Raw genomic sequence first — 16,524 nt, 5'->3', positions numbered from 1 at the left:
AGCAAATAGGATTAAAAATTATAAACAGGAGTATCCACTGGGTACGTATGTATGTATTTATTTATTTATTTATGGACAGTGAAGAAAGTTAAGGACAACAAATTCAACAACCCAACCCATTACATCTGAGGGCACAACAATTCCAATTTATAAGAAAACAACATTGACCCACAGAGATCACTTAACCTCTTGGCCTGAATGTCTGGATGAACAGCCAGGTCTTGTGAAAGGCTAACGGGGTCAAGGCCATCCAGATCTCTGGAGGGGTGCTGTTCCACAGGTCAGGCACTGCCTCAGAGAAGGCATGACTCCAACAAGATGACATTGTACAATGGAAGGGACCTGCAGCATTCCCTTCCTGTCCGATCTGATGGGGTGAGCAGGGAAGGTTGGAGATGGGACGAAAATTGTCCAGATTTGCTAGGTCCAGCAGTGGGCTCTTGAGAAGGGGGCAGAAAACTCTCTCTTTCAAGGTGGGCAGAACCAACCCCATCCTGCAGTGAAGCCACTGCATGGACCCAACCACATGTTGCCTCCCAGGAGACCCTAATTAACCAGGAGGAACATGGATCTAAAACCCGAAAGTACAGCTCCAAGGGCCCTGTTCATTTCATCAGTGCTAAGAGGTTCAAACATTTCCCAGATAACCAGATAAGGCCATTCCTCAGACAACTCCATAGGACTTCTACAGCCAGATCCCAACTTTAAGCAAATCTGAATGACTGTATCTGATAGATGCCTAGAGAAGTCCTCACAGCTGCCCTACAAGTCTTCCCCTTGTAGGAAGGAGTACCCAGGAGAGACTGAGTTATTCTAAACACAGCCATTAGTTGGTTCGCTGCAGATGCAGTATGATCAAAAAGTCAAAATGGTAGCCACGACGGTGTGATCAAAGTTTTGCATGTGCAACGCACATCAAAAATAGGTAGAACTTCAATCATGCCATCATGGCTGCCATCCCTGTGGACATCCCTGGGCATAAGCTTTCATGAATTACAGCTCACTTCATCAGATGCAACAGAAGCATATCTGTTTATTCAATTTGGATACCTGCCAGTTCCAATCAACTCTTTTAATAAAATGGGTTAGTCTGAAAAGGTGCTACTAGACTCCTCCTGTGGGTGATATAGACTAACAGGGCTCTCCTCCTATAAGGCACAGCTGGTGAATTATGCTGTAAGCTCAGCTTGCCTGGCTCTTAAAGGCACAATCTGGCTTCTTGACCTGGCTTGTTTTAGCTGGAAGAATCTGCTCTGGATAATTTGGTAAATAAGGCTTATAGCATAGAGGTTGGTTCAGCATCTGAACGTACTTGGAGGTCTACATGTCCAGAATCCTGCCCATAGCAAATTTTGCTGCCAGGCTCAGATTAAATTACAGTTCCCTTTATCCTTTGACACTTTTTTCATCCAAGTCTATAAACATACCAAAACAAAACTGATATCCTGACTTTTAGAACCTGGTTAACCTCAGGGGGCTAGCTATAGATCAACTCTTCCCATTTGGCCCGCTACTAGTTTCATGTTGCCAATATTTGATAACAAGGTCACGGTTTGGTGGTCCAATTATTTGCCAAGGGAAAAAGGAGAAAGTGGAAATGGTGTCGTGATAGGTCTTTGCAAAATGCAGCTCACATCCATTTCTATCATATCATTTAGCTCTAATACCACTAAATCCGCAAAAGGAAAACTTGGGAAACAATCTTATCCTATGGTATCACCTGCAAGAAAAAAGAAGAAGAAATTGCCCCCAGGTCTGAAAAGTTTGCTTGCTCCTCAACCTTGGATTAATTAAATGCAACATTTCAATCTCAGAAGTTCTCACTTTCCTACACGTATCCCAGCCAACCCTAGATCAAACCATTTTTTTTTTCCTTGTAATGTTTTTCAATACTAAGGTAGGTAGATTGTCTCAATCCAACTCATCTTTTCACCGGTAAGTGTCAAATACCATCATAAAGAATGTGTGAATTCTGTAGATTGTTTGCAGGTCAGCAGCACCATCTGTGGGGTGTACGTGTGTCTGCGTGTGTATGTGTGTGTCAACCTGCAATGCAAGCTCCGCAGCCTTTGAACTTGTGTGTGCAGAATCCATGGATGTACAAAAGGGGTAGGCCTTGCACGAGGCTCTGTCCTCTTTCTGATTTTGATGGCTTCTCCTTTCCCACCCCATCTGTCCCATAGATGCTGCTACAAGTTGGATAAAAAAAAAAAAATCAAATGTTTCTACGTTTTCATGGAGAATAGGAACGGAATTATGACCAATGGGGAACCATCTAATCAGCAGCACGTTGACCTGCAGTCATTAGTCGCACCGAACGCTGCTGTGACATTCTGTGTTTCTCGTTGAAAAGAATTGGTTCAGACCATGTGTCTCTCCTTGCCTTTGTTGCACTCCCTACCCCCAGGCAACCCTGAGATTAAGCCTTTATCAATTATCCTGATTCTAAACCAATTAAACTTCTTACTGTACTCAAAGTCCATACTGCTGAAGAACAGTCAGTCTTTAGAAATCATGTTTGATCTTCATGTGCCAGAAAGGAGCCATTGTATTATAGCTGGGCTTGATAAATACTGGAGCACTAGAAGAGCAAACAAGGGGGATGGGTGGGGATGGGTGGGGATGGGATGGGAGGGGATGGGGGTGAGCCTGAACCATGCGTCTGGGCTCCAGGTTAGCCCCATTGCTTAGCCATAGCAGAGACCTGATATACTCCAAGCCTCCAGTAACCCTCTGGCATAGTCCAGATTATAAAACTTTCCTCTGTAATGCATTCAAACTGGGAATTTCCCCACCAGCCTTTGCTCCTTTCCTGCCTCGGAGACACAGACCTGCCCTGAGTGTTTTCCCAAAAGCCTTGGGGATTCCTGTCCACCTGCTGGCCAACCTCTTCTTGCCTTCACCCCCTCCCACCCAACTCTAGAGTTGCTTCATGGGCTGTGCTATTTCCCAAAACTCAGCTGCTTTCTCGGGGTGGGGTTAGCCAACGACTCTTTGGAGGAAGGAAAATCAACATTTCATAAGCAGCTGCCCCACACTGGGGCGGTCACCACATTTGCAAAAGCAGCAGTGGAGAAGCTGAAAGACCCACCGAAAGGAGACGCAGGAATGCAGAGGCTTCACCCGCTCTTTTACATCGTCATCACCCTCGGGGCATTTGGCAGAGGTAAGCGAAAGGATTCAAGAAACAGCTGGTGAGGACTCCAGATGCCCAGGGCAGGGTTGTGCTTCAATGAAGCTAACGGTGCTTGAAGCCTGAAATGTCTCAGACTTTGGTTCTGTTGAAAACGATGCCGCAACGGCGTAGGAGAAGAATTATCACATAGAACGGCTGAAAACCATCCAGCTTTAAAGTTTTTTCTGGTTCCAATGTTGATACTATTTGCTATTTTCAGACTCTCCTCTTCTCCATTCTTAGCTACCTGTATTTTGCAGAACTGCTTTTTGGCACCTTAAAAATAAGGGATGGATGATCGGTTTAATTTTACCTGCTAAAAATATTCACTGCCCAACATTGGAAAACTCTAGAGAAGGTCACTGCCGAGATGTGATTTAACAAGGCCTCTTCCATTGCTACATTAGAAAAAATCCCAGACCAAGTTAAAATAATGAGACATCGGAGGCAGGAACCATAATTCTATCAAATTTGGATAGATTTTACAGTTTATCTCAATAGCAATAGAGTACAACATGGTCATATTTTATATATGATAAATTTGTGTGTGTCCAGGACCTGCCTCTTTACTGACTTTTTAGCAGAGTTTTTGTATTTTTTCTAATCTTCTTTGCTATGTATCTTGGAATCATCATGTTTGTTAATCATAGTTCCATAAAAATATTATCTCCAGCTGCTTTTTGACATGCAAAAGTATCGGATGGACGCCTCATAACGGTGGCAGCTGACAGGCAACGTTATGTGACAACTTCTCTGCTTTCGCACGTAACGCTTGTGAAAAGCCATCAAGCGATTGTCACGGAGAACTTTGGAATTGTGAGTCCAAGGCAGGGAGAAAGCTTTCAAAATGAATTCTGAGTTTTGAATTCATTCTCATGTCCTTTCTGAACTGCAAAATTGGAAAGGTCTGTTTCCAAATTTATTCTGATGCCTTGGATATATTTTAAAATGTTATGGGACTCATTTTAAAATATGAGTCTTTTACACAGGTGTGTATATTTGGTGCATACGCGGTAGGTTCCAGGGTTATTCTTACAAGGAAGTGTTTTCAGTATAAGGCATTTGTCGTTTTTGAAGCATGATGTGATCCCTTGGGGTTTTCCCTTTTCTTAGTACATGAACAAGCGATATACAGGCAAAGGCTTAAATGTTATTTATTTAATTAATCTTTTTTATTTAATTAATTTATACGGCCACCCATCTCAAATATACGACTCGGGGTGGCTCGCAACCATTAAAAACAAGATAAAACCATTATAGTCCTTCTTAAAAATAATTGCAGAGGAAAAGCGTAAGGTCGGAAAGACAGGTTTATAGTCTAGCTCTTTTCCTGATTTATGTGAAGATTTCTTTATCGGCTTCTGCACTTTAACAGCAGCTTGAAGTGATACAGGCCAAGCGTATCTCAGTAAGAATTAGGCTGAGACTTTACAGAAGTAAAGATAAAAAGTGGAGTGGTTATGTCCTTTTTCTTACAGACTGTAATCACTTTTTAAACCATTGATAGTGGTTTTTGTTTCTTTGGTCTCCTGTCGGAAACAAGACAGCGTAGGGCGTAAAAAGCTTTCACCTGTTGGCTTGAGCCTTACGGCCTTTCAGAACGGTCCTTCCTAAACAAAATTGGATTAACCATTAGACTAAGTACACTAAATTGCACGGTTGTTGACAGACCTACACCCCCCACCTGGGAATTTCCCAATTTGAAGACTGTATCACTGTTACACCATCCCTTTCTATGTGTGTGCGCACCGTTACATACACGCCAAAGATAAAACATCACTTGTATCTCGGGTGCGTAATCCGCAGCCCTCCAAACATTGCCGGACTTCATTTCCCAGCAGACCCCGGTGTACATGACTAAGGGTGAGGGATGCTGGGAGTTAAAGTCAGCCACACCAAAGGGCTGGACTGCTTCTCTCTTAAAGGGATGTACAGTAGTTGCTCACACGGGAGTCTTACCTCGTAATGCTGTCAGGGAAAAAACCACATTAAACACGGGAGGCAGACACACCATAAAACAAGTCACTTCAAAGTTCTAAAAGCTTTATTAAATGTTAGTTCAATAAGCAAGTAAAGTTCAACCAATAGCATACACGGTACCCCCTTAGATTCACATTGCAATGCCGACCAACTTGACCGCGCTGTCAGGTAGACAGCTTGACCAAGTGGGCACCGACCCCCTCATTGCAATCCTTTTTATCCTCAAACCACAAACCACAGACATGACTGCTAGGTTTAGCAACTGAACCATAACTTCCTTGGTGCTAATTTTACCATACTTTCCTGTTCTATTCGTCCCTGTCACGTCTTTTCCCATCAGCAAGTTGCTTAGTCTTGCATTTGACTTTTCCTGTCATTGCCCTACCGGTCACATTTTAGCTAACTTGGCTTTATTAAATGCATTCAAAACTATCATTAAAACATATAGAAGGCTACTAATAATTTTCCTCTCACAATGCATTGCGCTCCCAGCCTGCCCTCTCCATTCCAAACTTCACTGTGCCAAGCAGGGGCACCACAGCTGCCATCTTGACTTTTCTGAGCCCGTCCCCAGTAGATGTCTGAGGCCAGGTGGCAAGATTGCATCTGGGCCTCTCCTTGCAGTCTTGCAAACTCCAGCAGACGTTTGTGATTTTGGACAGCAAGGGAGCAGGGAATCTTGTCCCATGGAGCACATCCCATAGCCAAGGGAGAAGGGCAGGCACACGGGGCGGGGGCATCTTTCTTTCTGCAAAGTTGGGGCCCTGGTGCATTTTGCAGAATGTGGGGTTATAGAGCAAGGCTAATTTTGGATTGGGGAGGTGGGGGTTCAAATGCAAAGTGAGCCCACCCTCCCCCAATACAGCTCCTTGCAAAGAAGTAGGGAGACCAGTTCCCAGATTCCCAAACTGGTGTGACTCCAGATTGCCTTAGTACCAAGCTGCCTGAGGTAAAACAGCCCTGGGTTTCTTCTCCTCCCATGCCCCTTTTTCGTGGAGAATTCATAAAGGCAAGGTTGATCCGGAGCTTGGCGTAAAAAACGTAGCTCCTTGGGCTTCATGGTGAAGGAAGGGTGCCGGGGTTTAGTTACGGTAGATGCACCCGGTATATAACACCGCGACCCTCAGATCTTGGGTAATATTTTACAAAACCCTGAGCTGAGCTTTGCTTTTCAAAATAAGCTCTAAGGATCGGTTTTGCCTCAGAGAATGCCCCCAGCTCACAGCAGTTTTGCAAAGACAAACAAGGAAAATGATGTGAAAATCCTCTCATATGGTGGAACGTTGCAATGGGGCAGGACAAGGCCTAGAGTCCCTGGCCTAGCTCCTGATGTCCTCCCAAGGGAGTCAAAAAAGTCAAGATGGTGGCCACAGCCATGCAGTCAAACCCCGTCCCTTTTTGCAATGTGAGGAAAAAAGGGCTTCAATTGCTTCAGTTGTGGCTGCCATCTTGGCTTTTTTGACCCCCTCTTTGCAAACATCCCTGCCTTGTTGACAGTGTGTTGCTGAAGAATCTAAAGGAAGGAATCTTCTCTATAAACATTGGCTCCCTAGATGATTTCAAAACTTTTACATAGCAGTTGTGTCTGCACAACACACTGAGATCTGTAATCAGTTCGTGGGGTCCCCCATCACCATTTTGTCCCGCCCTTCACCAAATTACTGGATCAAAGCCCTGCCTTTTGCACATAAGAAAGGAGCTTCAGTTGTCCAGTTGCATCTGGCATCTTGACTTTTTTGACCCCCTTGGGGGCCCCTGATTGGCAGTTTAGCATTGCATTAGCTGGAATCTGAAACCAAGGCTTGTGGCTGACTTCAAATTCCGATTCCTCCAGAACGTTTCCCAGATTTTTAACCAGTCTTAAAAAAAAGAGTAGAAATGGAGAACAGTTACAAGAAGGAAAGAGGTTTTAGATGAGGAAGCCACAGTGATACCTCCCACCCCCATCCTTTGGAAGCTCCACAAGGCTGGTGACCGAGGCTCCTTCTTGGTGTGCTTAGGAACAATAACACTCATTCAAATGGTGTTATCTTTTCTGCAGGGACTGCTAGGAGTCAGGACTGGAAGCCACCAGGGAATCTGAGACAGAGGACAATTTCCTGATGCCAACAGCAGCATCAAAGAAACAATGAGAAGTTCTGTGCCCATGACTTCACCATATTAGTAGTGGACTACAAGGAGTTTAGAACAGTGTTTCTCAACCTTAGTGACTTTAAGACGCGTGGACTTCAACTCCCAGAATTCCCCAGCCAGCATGTTGGCTGGGGAATTCTGGGAGTTGAAGTCCACACATCTTAAAGTTGCTAAAATTGAGAAACACTGGTTTAGAAAGTCAGTTTGGGGTACTGGTTAAAAGTGCTAGACTAGAAATGCTGGCTGGGGAATTCTGGGAGTTGAAGTCCACACATCTTAAAGTTGGTAAGGTTGAGAAACCCTGGTTTGTTTAGAAAGTCAGTTTGGGGTACTGGTTAAAGGTACTAGACTAGAAACCATGAGACTGTGAGTCCTGCCATAGCCATGAAGCTAGAGCTGGGGGACTTTGGCCCCATCCCTTTCCCTCAGCCCGAGGGCAAACCACTTCTGAAAAATGTTGCCAGGAAAACTGCATGGACTTATCCCTGTAGTTGCCAGGAGTCAAGATTGACCTGCAGTCATCAAAACCAAAAATAAAATTCATACAGCCTAGAGGCTGGCCACTCAGGACGTAGAAAAGAGGTTATCACTGGAATCCTTTTAATGTTCTCTTGTGCTTCTTCCCACCAGAAGACGTGGATGCTGCCTGCGATGTCACAAACCTCACACCATTCAACATTTTAGGAGGCAGAACAGAAGTGCTGGAGAACGGCACAGCGCTTCAGTATATATGCCCGAATGGCCAATACCCATATCCTACCGAGTACCGGATTTGTAGTGGAACGAGATGGAGCACCATGAGAAACATAAATAAAATGATCGTCCACCAGGCCCGTTGCCGAGGTATGAGGGCATTCATAATTTCTAAATGAAAAGAAAGACCCTGTCAGTTGGCCTTGAAAGCAATGATACACTGAGGGGATGTCATGTTCTGGAGCTCATAGTTTTGGGGAGTTCTTCCAAATCTGTGAATCTAGTGGTGCCCTGAAGCCTACCGGAAGCTTATTTCTGTTACCAGGGATGCTGGGCATTTATTCCCAAGATCTGCCCTAACAGCTCTACCATCAAAAAATGGTATCTTCTCATGATGGAAATCTTTTTCCTCATCAAACTTTGTCTGACATCAAAGGAAATACTTTCTATGTGTAGATATAAATTGGATGGCCCTTATTGCCAAGTCCTGTTCTACCTCCATAACAAGGCCAGAAAATGTGTGGTCCTTTAAAACCACCATCTGTGACTCTCCTTAATGGTGGGATTGGGATAAGCGGATGTAAGTGGCTGCTTGAACGTGTATTGAGGTGCCACCAATGATGTGGCAGCCACAGAGATGCTCTACGCTTGTTACCTGTCAGGCTGTTCCTGAACACAACTTAGGTTGAATGCCTCTTTGAGAAAGGGGTGGTGCTCCTGCACTGAAAGAGGTAGTGGTGTGTTTATTTCTGAAGAGGTCATCCTTTGGTTCAGCCATTCTGGACAACTTCTGCCCCGTTTCCAACTGTCCCCTTAGGGGGAAGGTGACAGAGATGGTGGTAGGGTGACAACCACAGAAGATCCTGGATGTTTCCTAAATTCCTTTCAGTCTGGGTTCAGGCAACCCCATTGGTTGCTCTGATGGATGACCTGCAGTATGGCCTGAATGGAGGAAGTACAGTCTTGCTTCTCCTGCTCCTTGCTTCTCCTGTTGCTGGGTCTCTCAGTAACATTTGATATCATCAACCATGGTATCCTTTTGGCTGCCTGTAAGGGTTAGGGGCAATGTTTAGCAATGGTTCTGCTCCTTCAGGAGTGGTAGTTCCAGTTTGAGATGGGGGTAGAAGAGGTTGAGCCCTTGACCACTTCACTGTGGGATGCTTCATGCTAATCTCTCTCCATTCTTTTTAATATCTACATAAAACCATTGGGGGACATCGTCTGTCGATTCAGGGTGAGGTATCATCAGTACAATGATGATAACCATCTGTACATCACTACCCATGGCCATTGTCAGCCCCACTACAGCCATGCTGGGTTACTTCCCAGTTCCAGATTTGCTTTACAAAGGCCCATTTCAACATATTTCTCTCATCAGTCCTAGATAAGAACTTTTCGAAGCATTAATCCACTACTGGTATCTGTCCCTGTGACTATGGTGCCTTGAAACCCTTGACACATGTTTTCCTAGGCTGCATCTTCCATCGGGATATAAGGAAGGAATTTACAGATCCACTATGTTGGAGATTCCCAGGAAGAAATTATTTACTTTTTTTAAATTGCTATTAAGTCAAGGGCCCAGTTATTGTTAATGTAACCACCCTGACTATGTTAAGTTAATTGTATTTGATACTTGGGTACAAAGTATTTGTTGATTGACTGGCTAAAGGCAACAGGTAGATTACATGTATGATCTGGCAGTAGGCTATCAACTGTTTTACTTGGCTTCATTTTTCTTTCTAATGAAGATTTGTCTCTAGCCAAGCCACAACTGTGAAATTTTGGCCAAGTTCTGGCCTAGGAACCAAGTCAAGCCACGGAAAGTCTGAAGGTCTGTGATAAGGTATTGAGTTCCAGTTAGGGGAACTTGTCAACACCTCTGCCCATTTTCAGATGTCCACAGTCTTAGGACTGAATGCTCAAATAGCTCAAGAAGGAAAGGAGAGGATTAATTTGTTGAGATGGGGTGAGTTACAGAATATGACCATGAAGTACTCCATCCTACTTACTGATGTCTGCTATTCCTTTCAGATGTTCGTTGCCACAGGATTTTAGAATTTGAAAATGGTGACTATGAGCCCCGGCAGGCATATTACAATGTAAGCCAGAAGATCACGTTTACTTGCTACTCAGGGTACTCCATGGGGGGGTCTGAAGTCCGCACCTGCCTCCCCAATGGGAAATGGAGTGGAGAAACAACGATATGTGAAGACGGAAGTGAGTGTGACAGTTAATTGCATGCAAGACCTGCCAATCTTCTCACTTTAGACTTCCTTTTCTTTTTGGTCTTTGAAAAGACAGCGTCGGCTTTTGTCTTCCATCAGCTTCTATACTCAGTTGGTCACCTTACACTTAGCCAGAAATGAGCTCTATCTTAATTTGCTGAACAGAAGAATTACTTGGAGAATTAGGATCTCTAAATTAACTAAATCAGCATGCAAGAATTCAGTTCCTGGTCCAATTGAGATACTACTTAAAAGAGAAACCTGTCAATCAGTTTATCCCGCTAGATAGATTAAAAAACAGGCAATCTCTGGATGCTTGAAAAAAATAAGAAAAGTGTAAGTCATTAGCAACTTAGAGAATTCTTAGCTTTAAGAATGTAGCTTTAATTCTTGGCTTTTTGAGTTCTGACAGATATTTTATACATACATAGCTACATATTTGCTGTTATTTCATGCTGTTACATATTTCATGATGATAAATTGTCAAAATGACCATTTATAATGGTGTCCTCTCTTCTCCTACTTAGGTGGCCACTGCCCTAACCCAGGTATTCCGATTGGTGGCCAAAAAGAAGGCAATGAATATCGGATAGAGTACCGGGTCCGCTACCGTTGTGCGAGTAGTCTCATTCTTGTGGGATCCTCTGAACGGACTTGCCAAGAATCAGGAATCTGGAGTGGAACAGAACCAGAGTGTCGGCGTGAGCAAAGGGGATGGAATATCTGATGGGAGCTGAAAATTAGGGTTAAATGCTGAAAATGTGAACCCTGGGACTGTGAGAGGGGTTCCTGATTACCAGATTTATTGTGTAGCGATACCATACCTTCCATACAGTTTGGTTTCGTCGTTGCATTCAGGGGGTGGGTCAGAGGCAAGCTTCAGAGATAATGTCCAAACCATGGTTGGGTGACCATGAATGGATTTCTCTCTTGTTTTACTTGCTTTGTCATCCTCCTTACAAAATTCTTCCTAGCGTATTAAGACCTTTCTATTTCACAATTAGCAGGAAGCAGGATTTAAATGAGATTTTATGTAGTAGCTTAGAAAAAATGTGGGAAAAAATCTGTGGGGGAAAAAATAAGCCACAGATTTCTGTTGAAGCTAGTTGATGAACTTCACCCTAATGAACACTGTGGTTTCAACATCAAGATTGGGACAAATCTCAGAGCCTTCAAAACCAGTCAAAAATTCACAATAAATATCATTTTAGAGAATGTGCATCTGAAAAATAACAATTGTCTGAAAGCTGAATACAAAACCAGGGAAGAAACTTATCCTGGGGAACTTTCTTATACATGTATTTACAGTCAGGGGAATTCATTTAGTGTTTTATTAGATTTGTGCTATCAAAGAGTCTTTTGATTGTGGTGGATATCTATCAGATAAATAAGCAGGCAAGCTTTATGTAAAAAAAAGGACATCAAGAAAATGGGAGTAGAGAAAATTGTCTCAAAGAACATTTCAGTAATAACAGGGTATTTTTGCTAAAAACCATAGAGATTAAATGCATCACTAAAAACTGTATAGAACACTAGTATATTAATTACATATATAATGGCATATATAATGTCCATAAAATGGACCAGACTGATAGCACCAGAGAGTCTTCTATGTTTGTCACAAAGGGTCCCAGGGCAGCAGAATGTGCAACTTCCCTTCCTAATATTTTAATTGTGGTTTGCATAAAAATCAGCTCTATTTTTGTGCATCATCTTTTGATGTTCTGTTGCTAATTCAACCTCCTCCTGTTCTTTCCCAGAGCCATTTAGTTTTGATAGCCCACAAGAGGTTGCCTCCAAGTTCATCTCATCTTTGACGGAAACTGCTGAAGCTGCAGATGCTAATAGAAATGTCTGTAAGTCTTTGTAGATGGAACAGGCTTGGATCACTATAATTTTCCTCCTAGCATAATAAGAGCACAATTATGTTGTTAGATGCTCTCAATTCCTCTGAGTAGTAAAATATTCTAGGGCAATTTAATGGAATTTCATTTCAATATGGAAAGAGAGTGCGGAGGGCTTTTTTAGAAATTCCCTCTTCTTTCCATAAACATTCAAGGGAGTTGACCAACAGAACTCCCTTGCACTGATGATGTTACCTAGTTGGGTAATGAAACGTCTGCGAGCAGACAGCCAAGCTCAGAGAGCACCAAGGACTCTACAGTTCAACCCTGAGCTACATATATTCCCTTCTATAAGAATTGTTAAAAGCATCACCATTAAGACATTGTGTAATATTTTCCTGAATATAGAAGCAGATCACTAGTTGAGCAAAAATGGAAGGAAATATCAGGTTCCTCCAAGGCAGAAGATTCTACCCATAGTATCTTGGGCACCCCTCTTTCTCTGTGAACCCCATTTTCTCTCTGTGGATGTCTGTCAGACTACCAGTTGCTATTATTCATAGATGTATCTGTCTTCTGTCTTCTACCCTCATCAGAGTCTTACGCATGAGTTCTTTTTGTGGACTTCAGCTCAGAATTTGATACTATTATTCCAGAAATCCTTTACAACAAACTGATCCAGCTTACTGTGCCTGGCCCTACCTGTAGGTGGATAATCAGCTTTCTAACAGATAGGAAACAACACGTGAGGTTAGGCAAAACTATATCTAGTACCCGGTTAATCAGTACAGGTGCTCCTCAGGGATGTGTGCTCTCCCCGTTGCTTCTCTCCCTCTACACCAATGACTGCACCTCAAAAGACTCTTCTGTTAAAGTTCTGAAATTCGCAGATGATACAGCTGTCATTGGTCTCATTCGAAATGGAGATGAGTCAGCATACAGACGGGAGGTTCAACAACTGGTCTTGTGGTGCAGTCATAACAACTTGGAACTGAATACACTCAAAACTGTGGAGATGATTGTGGATTTTAGGAAGAACCCTTCTAATTCCCCTCTCCTTATTATACTTGACAGCCCAGTATCAGTAGTAGAGTCCTTCAAGTTCTTGGGTTCTATAATCTCCCAAGACCTGAAATGGATGCTTAACATCACAACCATCATCAAAAAGGCACAACAAAGAATGTTCTTCCTGCGTCAACTTAGGAAGTTTAAATTACCTCAGGAGCTTTTGGTACAGTTTTATAGAGGAACCATTGAGTCTGTTATCTGTTCCTCTATAACTGTCTGGTTTGACTTCACAACCAGATAGAGACTCCAACAGATAGTTAAGTCTGCAGAAAGAATAATTGCAACCCGCCTGCCTTCTATAGAAGATCTGTCTACTGTGAGGGTCAAAAGGTGGGCAGAGAAGATATCTTCAGATCCCTCTCATCCTTCTTCCCTCAGGACAGCGCTACAGAGCACCGTATGTTAAAACATCTAGACATCGGAACAGTTTTTTCCCTCATGCCATTGCTCTGCTGAACACCTAATTAATGCAGCATGACAAAGTGATTGACATTGCAAGATAAGATATGACTGCTGAGATGTGACTGATAATGTTCTGTTAAATGTGAATATATGCTAGACAATAGCTTCTCCTTTTAAAAATGAATATATGTTAGTCAATAGCCATAGTATTATTCTTCCTCCAATTCTCCTCTTCTGACTGCATAGTTTTAGTATATAACGTTATTACTTTTTATTATTCGTTATTTCCTGATGTTATGCAAACACATTGAGAGCTTATTGCACCGAAGTCAAATTCCTTGTATGTCTCATACTTGGCCAATAAAGTATTCTATTCTATTCTATTCTATTCTATTCTATTCTATTCTATTCTATTCTATTCTATTCTATTCTATTCTATTCTATTCTATTCTATTCTATTCTATTCTATCCTGACCAATACCACACTCTTGAAGCTCTGGGTAGAATCTCACCCCAAAATACAGAGATGTTACCAGATGTCAAGGGAATAGCTTCTAATTCTAGTTTCCATCAATGAAACTTGCACCAATATGTTGTAGTGCAGAGTGCTAATTAGCTGTACCTTCTTCAAGGTTATTTCATTCCAGTAGCACCTCCACCATCATGTTATAGTTTTCCCCTTCAGTGTTAAGCCAGTGTTTTGTATGTATTAAGCATGCTCAGTCATTGGGGTGCGTGAATATAGGGAGAGAGAGACTTGGCCATCCCCATTTTCGTAAAGAGTGTTGCATTTTTGCATATCTTGGCATCTTCATAGTCTGATGACTTGGCTCATCAAATGGACAATGCCACTTGGGCTACAGAATCAATAACACACCTGAGCTTCAGAAATTAAAAAAATGAATTGGGGCCTCAGATCAACTATTCCAGTTGATTGATTGATTGATTGATTGATTGACTGATTGATTGATTTGATTTGATATTTATTTATATTTCAAATTTGTCACTCCCCATCTTACTGCAGAGTGACTGTGGGCAGTTACAAATTGATTGATTGATTATATGCCATCAAGTTGCAATTCCTTGATTCCCTAGAAGGAATGTCCAATATGTCAAAATTGCACATAATTGGGGAAACAAGACATGAATTCTAGTTCTTTTCATCTCCCAGCCTCTACACAGAAGCGTAGGATTGTCATTAAGAAAGGCAGCACAATGAACATCTACTTTATCCTTGATGCCTCAAGAAGTATTTCTAAACAAAATTTCAAGGACACACGGAATGCTACAATCAAGTTGATTGAGAAGGTATGGAAAAGTCAGAAACTTTCTTTGCTCAGTGCTGTACCAAGGGGGCCCTGATACTAGTTCTAAACCAGTGTTTTTCAACCTTGGCGATTTTAAGACATGTGTACTTCAACTCCCAGAATTCCCTAGCCAGCATGGCTGGCTAGGCAATTCTGGGAGTTGAAGTCCACATGTCTTAAAGTTGTCAAGGTTGACATACAGTGTCTAAATGATGAAATTAAGGCAGGGATAAACAACATTTTAGATCAAGGGCACGCTGGAAATGTGGGGAGCCACTGAGAAATGACTGCTGCCCATTCTGGGCAGACATAAAATTCTCATTTGCTGGATGAATTAACTTCACAAAATATTCACTACCATCCCATAGGGACCTTTGTAAAGCTGAAAGCCATTCTGGCAAATAAAAACGAGGCTAAAGGCTAGTATAGTCTGCTTTGCAGCATGGCAATTTCTTTTTTATTATTATTTAAAACATATTTTTTTAGAAAAAACAGATGAAAAAGAGACAGTCTAGTGGAAACTAAGGGACATCCTAACCCTGAATTAAGGTCTAATCTCTTGAACAGGATGGCCAATATTTGAAATAGGTTCTGGTCTTTCTGTGGAGGTTTGAGAATGAAGGAGCAAAGTCATATGAATATGTGGAAGGGAAGATATGAACAGCATCAGATTTAAAAAGAGTTAGTTTTTAAGCTAAAGATCTTTGATCCTCCTTGCAGCACCTCTTGGTACTCTTTTTGATGATGGCTGCCAAAAATTGTGGCAAGGTTCGCTATCCTTTTGAGGTTTCCTTAGTCCTTCTACCTACTTGTCAATCCCTTGATAATTCATAGTTGCTCTTCGGTTATTTTTTCTTAAAACAAGAACAGTCAGATGGAATAGATTTATACTGAGGTATGTGCATCTCTAAGCAGCCTTCAGGTGGTTGAGGGGCTGAATACCAGACTAACATTCTTTATTGTTAGCTTCTCTGCTCAGATGGCTTGACTGCTGTTGTGCCTCACCAATGTGGCAACTTCGGCAAAGCTCTAGAATAGGGTATTGCAGGTTACAGAACGGAATGGAATGGAACGGAACAGAACAGAATAGAATAGGGTATTGCAGAAGTTACAGAACAGGGCAGTCTAGAACTTTGCAGTTCTAGAACAGGGCATTCCAGAACTTTGTGGATGTTGCCACATGGGTAAGCCTAAGTCAGTGAGAATAGGCCAGTGGGAGAGGCCTGGGATTTATAACCTTCCCTCACCAGCAAATGCTTGGGGGTGGGGAGACTTTGTGTGCCGAAGGGGAATAATGTCCTTTGAGAGATTCTCACATTGCCCTTGTGACTGGATGTTAACAAACTCAGGTGGAGAATGCAGTGTGAGTCATGCTTCTTCTTGCCTCCTGGCTTTCTTTTGTAGATTTCCAGTTATGACATCTCCCCCAATTACGGCATCGTCACTTTTGCCACCCACAGCAAAGAGATTTTGAACACAATGAATCCAAACAGCAGTGATGCGGCCTGGGTGATTGAACTAATGGAAAAAGTCAAACTTACCGGTAAGGCATATTCCTGATTTTTGCCAGGGAGATGGTTATTGTGTGGTCTCATATCCTTTCTATCAGAATTGTCCCAAATACCTACCCAGGGACACTTAATAAACCAATCCACCTCTAGTTTTTGCATTTTCTCTTGTTATCTTTCATTCTGTTT

The 16,524-nt window shown here is 42.4% G+C and overlaps 1 protein-coding gene and 1 long non-coding RNA gene across 3 annotated transcripts in view; one reads left to right on the top strand and one right to left on the bottom strand.

Annotated features, from left to right (window-relative positions):
* The first annotated feature begins 2,728 nt into the window (after positions 1 to 2,728).
* The window catches only part of LOC107326787 (complement factor B-like), a 35,219-nt gene continuing 21,423 nt past the window's right edge, over positions 2,729 to 16,524 (top strand). The window contains exons 1-7 of one of the 2 annotated variants that reach the window (XM_088128605.1): positions 2,729 to 3,166; positions 7,922 to 8,131; positions 10,013 to 10,198; positions 10,734 to 10,907; positions 11,967 to 12,062; positions 14,692 to 14,828; positions 16,232 to 16,370. In XM_088128605.1, the coding sequence (XP_087984731.1) occupies positions 3,109 to 3,166; positions 7,922 to 8,131; positions 10,013 to 10,198; positions 10,734 to 10,907; positions 11,967 to 12,062; positions 14,692 to 14,828; positions 16,232 to 16,370 (1,000 nt within the window). In that variant the 5' untranslated portion in view covers positions 2,729 to 3,108. Of the gene's footprint in view, positions 3,167 to 7,918; positions 8,132 to 10,012; positions 10,199 to 10,733; positions 10,908 to 11,966; positions 12,063 to 14,691; positions 14,829 to 16,231; positions 16,371 to 16,524 lie in introns of both variants that reach the window. The other variant, XM_088128604.1, reaches the window with a different exon arrangement.
* Positions 10,813 to 16,405, bottom strand: LOC148214103 (uncharacterized). The gene is made up of 3 exons (XR_015793498.1): positions 16,369 to 16,405; positions 12,825 to 12,927; positions 10,813 to 10,878 (listed from the first exon to the last, which is right to left on the bottom strand). It is a non-coding gene; the product is annotated as an uncharacterized LOC148214103 (long non-coding RNA).

This window comes from Python bivittatus, unplaced genomic scaffold (assembly GCF_059951505.1).
Source record: "Python bivittatus isolate LINGU-HERP-01145 unplaced genomic scaffold, Pbiv_v1 ctg000750_np1212, whole genome shotgun sequence".
NCBI lineage: Eukaryota > Metazoa > Chordata > Lepidosauria > Squamata > Pythonidae > Python > Python bivittatus.
This window is presented reverse-complemented; position numbering and strand designations above follow the sequence as displayed.